The sequence below is a fragment of the Nanorana parkeri genome, unplaced genomic scaffold (assembly GCF_000935625.1).
Source record: "Nanorana parkeri isolate BGI_ZX_2015 unplaced genomic scaffold, ASM93562v1 scaffold1007, whole genome shotgun sequence".
Lineage (NCBI taxonomy): Eukaryota > Metazoa > Chordata > Amphibia > Anura > Dicroglossidae > Nanorana > Nanorana parkeri.
The window spans coordinates 182,208-187,098 of NW_017307275.1; the positions used below are offsets into that span (position 1 = coordinate 182,208).

Consider the following 4,891-nt stretch of genomic DNA (forward strand, 5'->3'; position numbering starts at 1 on the left):
TTATTATTATTATTAAAAATTGATACGTTTTCTGAATAAATATAAAATCTATAGTTCAGCTATTGAACCGGTTCCACTGTTGGTTTCCCATTCCCCAGGCCAGCACCTGCTTTGTTAAGTAAAATCAGTGATGCATTTGAACATCTACAGACAATTAGCTGATAAAGAGATATCTGTTTTGCTGTGTTTATCAGTGGCCTCACATTTGATGGGACCTTTATTAATATTTGATTCCGAAATCTTTTCTAGCTTCCGACAAGTGCTTGTTTGGGGCTAGCATTGTTTGAATAGGGCGTCCCCACATTATTTCTTAATGACTTCCCCAGCTGCCTCCTTCCATTTTCTGGTATGAACTACCATCTGGCGTCTTGTAAGCACCTCAATGCTTGTTTAGTGTTCTCAATTAGAAAAAAAAAAAAATAGGAAACATTGAGAATATTGCAGGTTTTTAACAGATTGTCTTCGGAAGATGAATGTTTAAACTAATGCGTCCGCACACACTTAGGCTTTCTACCACTTCTGTTTTCCTAAGCTCATACTTAGCTCTTCATATTCTCATTAAAATCCCTAAACTGCTCACACAATTAGCGCTGTTACTTTCGAAAGGCTCTCAAACAAAAAAAAAAAGAAGAAGAAAAACTTACTACTCTTCCCTGTTAGCTTGAGTCATAAACATCAGCTACCTTATGAGCTGCTTAGGTGTTAACTACCCACTCCACAGGGATTAGCTCAACAATTGTCTTTAAAATGCCTTATTTAAAATCTATACAGTTAAATTGTAATCAATATCAGAAAGACAGCGGTTAGGGGAAAAAAAGGCGATTCAGAGAAGTTTAAAAAAAAAAACAAAAAACACTGAATTGCGTAAGGGTTGATAAGGAATTATACAAGGGACCAGATTGTTCCAACTGCTGCATAAGAGTAATCACCATAAACTACAGCGTGACAAATTGTTTCAGCGTATCCCTTTCACTTCATAATGACTGACATTAAAATGGAAATTGTCTGCTTAAACAAAGGGTAAAGAGAAAAAAAAAAAAAGCAATGGGGAATGATATAATCTGAAAGCGTTAAAAATAACTTCACTTCTTTTTATGACCAATATGGTTAGGGGGGAAACTAGAAAACATCAAATCGTATATATTATAATTTCATTTACTTTATTAGACAAAAATATATGTTTTAGACAAGTTTTGTTGACGCGCTATTTACATACTTCAGATCACCTTATATACAGAAAAAAACAGACATGGGAAAACAGTTATTCTCATTATTGTCCATAATGCTTAAACAGTCTCTTAATCACTGCTGAGGATTTAGCAATCAGGCTGTAGGAAGTGCCGTTAATATGCGAGCTGTTCCCTCTTGTTGTGTCAAGGAGCTGGGGGAAGAAAAAAACACAGGAGAAAAAAGTTAATGTTAGGAAAAGGGAATAAATAGCAGGCTATGCGTTTTGTACATAATTACAAAGTTTATTGTCTTTGCACTTGCATGGTGCCAACTAAAAGTTTTTAAAGTCAGTTTTATACTGGTCTTATACAACATATGTATGATAGCTTTAACATCAAGCAGTTTATTTTTAGTTAAATATCCTCTAAAATATTCATTTATAGAGGTGTTCAACTTACTTTTCTCTTGCAGCCTGAAATGAGGACTTCAACTGTGTGGGGGAATCGGTACTTGGGACATTTTCTCTGTCTGTGAAGAAGAAAAAAACATTAAAATACACTTATCTAGGCAGCACAATTAAACCCCACAGACTGCATGTGATTTTAGCAGTTAAATAATACATCCTGGGCACTACTGTTGCAGAAAGGTAAGCACTGAGTTAATAGCAAAAACAGACTTGTGTATAGTGTGTATTTATTCACCTGTGTGCTTGGGACTGGTCCTCTCAGTGCTTTTGTCGTTGCTGAGAGACCCCAAGTTGGCTGTTAAGAGAGGTGCTTGCTGGTGGACCTGGAGGTGGTGGTGGTTGTGATGAGAAGCGTGGTGGTGATTTACTCCTAACAAGGACCTCATATTAATCAGAGAACTCTGAGTGAGGAAAGCACCATTTGTCCAGTTGTGGAATTTGCCAATCTGGCATGTGTACAGTCCATGGCTGGGTAAGAAGGCCGGGTGCTGAATGGGTGGAGAAGCGTGATTTACTTGAGGAGGAGAAGGAGAGGACTTGAGGGCACCATCGGGACTGGTCGCTGTCTCTGCAAGAGACCAGATTTTTGGTTTGCTATGTGGTGAAACTTGTAAATTCCCCTGTCCGCCGGGACTCACGATTCTGGTATTGTTGCTTTCAGAGAGTTCTTTCGTCAGTGACAAAGAGTCTTTTGATTTAAGTCCATCAGCCCCCGCCAACAGGACTTCGCTTTCCTTTTTTAAACTTTCTTTCTCACTTTGCCTCAAGTGCTCAGGCTTGTCATCCTCGTCTTCGTTGCTCTGCTCCCCATCGTTATCATCTATTTTATCAATGTCTATGCTTTCTAAGTCGATCTCCTCGTCGTCTTCATTTTTTTCATGGTCCCCTTCGTTGTCACTCCCAAAAAGATGGTCATCTTCCTTACTCCTGGCGCCCCAGGTCACCTTGTTCTCTTTTTTGAGCCTCCTCCTGGCGTTGGCAAACCAGGTGGAGACCTGGGTGAGGGTCATCTTGGTGATGATGGCCAGCATGATCTTCTCGCCCTTGGTGGGGTAAGGGTTTTTCCTGTGCTCATTCAGCCAGGCCTTCAATGTGCTGGTACTTTCCCTGGTGGCGTTTTTAGGCCGGCCTGGGTCACCATACTGAAATTGTCCATAAGGGTAATAACCTGGGGCGGTGTGTGCAGCAAAAGTGGCAGCATGGACGCCAGGGTTGTCTTTCAGCTCATATTGTGAACCCTGAAACATACAAAATGTACCACTGGTTAATTAAACAAATAATGCTAATGCATTTATTTTTACATTAAAATATGTAATTTACTTTTTCACAGTGAAAAAAAAATAGCATGCAGAAAAAAATTACTTAAAAAAAAAAAACTATAGATCCTCAAATCCCAAATGCTTAGCCTTCTATCAGTGATAAAGACTCGGTGTCTTTCTGGGGATTTGCTAACCTTGGACATTTTTCGACAATGCCTAGAAACTGCTAATAAGGGTCTGCAAGATTCTAACATATTTCAAGTTTGAACTGACCTGCCACTCAACAAATACCCTGTATATGTAGGGAGAGCCTTTCCTTACAAGACACCTTGTTAAATAAGACTCTGCCTAGCCCACATATCACTGCCAGCACATTTCTTTTTTACATGGGACTAGATTATGCCAATGTAAATCTAAAGCATAGATCAACAGCTACCCAATTCCACTAAAGAGACAATAAACATAATTTAAATTGAAGTTTGCACAGCTGCGGGTATACTACAGATAAACGAGGAAAACTGGATGGTGTTATATATCAAGAATTTAAAAAAATGCAAGGTGGAAAACTGAGTAAGAAAATAATATTCTATGTTTAATGTTGACTTGGTAAAGCAGTTCGTTACTTGACTGACTCATACCTTGTACATATAGACTTTTCTCAAGTTTGTCTTTGATCTAGGAATATATCACTTGTTTGCTAGCGCTTTTAAAGGTGGCAATTTATCTTCCTATTTTTTTTCCTTAATCCATAACAAAACAGAACGTTAAATTAACTCACTGAGTGTTTTGATAATAAGATCACTGGGCCTCATTATTGCTATAAACGATCAGCTCCACTGGTACATAAATCAAACTGGGATTCACTAGTTCCCATCAAGCCCATAAAATCAAAGGTTTATTTAATCAAAAATACAGTTGACACAATCACAGCCTTGATTGAAAAAAACCTAAATATATTTTAATATTTTTCAGTAAATTTAAATCAATAAATGCTTATTTACAGAAGCACATAATAACTGAAATGCAGGCACCCGCAGCAGCAACATTTAATTACATTTTCTCACGTTCAAGTTTTTGTGAGTTATCTAGGCCTCTTTATCGTTAACCACTAAAGTACAGTGACATCATATTTAAACGCAATTTCCACACCATTTTGCCATTGTCCTTTCAGCACTGTGTTTTACTTGTTTGGTTGCTGGTAATTTTATTGTAGTTATTCTGAGCGTCCTGCAGAGAATGTTTAAGAGGGTACTTATAAATCTTTCAACACGTCATTAAAAAGCTTTGTGTATTATCTAAACACACAGAGCAAGTGAGCATCCTTATACATATTACATGCGAATTATATTAGACAACGACATTTCATTAAGATGCATTCATTAAATAGGTAATTGACTTTCAATGTGGCGAAAAAAAACCCATAATAAGGATGTTTTGTTATTTTAATGCTCCTTTCAAATTCATAATATATAAATGAGGAGATTTCGACGTAAGAATTTTGATCAGGATGAAGTAATGTAATATTATAATGTATCCTTAACTAATAAAAATAAGTTAAAGGCTGGAGCTCAATGTGTTTATGTATTACATCAGCAATGACCCAGGAAGTAAAGAATTAGATTTATGTTTCAAAAAGGGAAGCCTTTCTTTTCTTTCAAACGTCCAGCAAATGGAAAATAAAGTTGAGCTGGTTAAGTTATTCGGCTCCTTCAAATACGTGTGTTGATGTGTCGATGGGTTTGTGGGGGCAGAAAGTTTCAGAGGTGACAAGAAAGGGAATACGATCTGAACAGAAGCTGGGAATCTGTTTTGTTACTGCTTAGCAATCCCCTGGGGAAACATTTCTTGTGCTAACTCTGGTTTTCTTTTCTTCTAAGGCAACTTTGATTCCCCTTCTCCTCTTAGATTTTGTTTTGCTGCCCCCGATGACCCCAGCATTAAATGCATGGCGCTCTGAAAATAAAGAGCTTGAGGAAGCAGGTAGACATCTTTAACT

At 37.6% G+C, this 4,891-nt stretch overlaps 1 protein-coding gene across 2 annotated transcripts in view; it reads right to left on the bottom strand.

The window, feature by feature from the left end:
• Window positions 1-1,265: 1,265 nt before the first annotated feature.
• The window catches only part of IRX1 (iroquois homeobox 1), a 5,007-nt gene continuing 1,381 nt past the window's right edge, over window positions 1,266-4,891 (bottom strand). For both annotated transcript variants that reach the window (XM_018567107.1, XM_018567106.1), the window contains exons 3-5: window positions 1,872-2,874; window positions 1,629-1,698; window positions 1,266-1,381 (exon numbers count right to left, since the gene is read on the bottom strand). In XM_018567107.1, coding sequence (XP_018422609.1) covers window positions 1,324-1,381; window positions 1,629-1,698; window positions 1,872-2,874 — 1,131 coding nt within the window. In that variant the 3' untranslated portion in view covers window positions 1,266-1,323. The remainder of the gene's footprint in view (window positions 1,382-1,628; window positions 1,699-1,871; window positions 2,875-4,891) is intronic.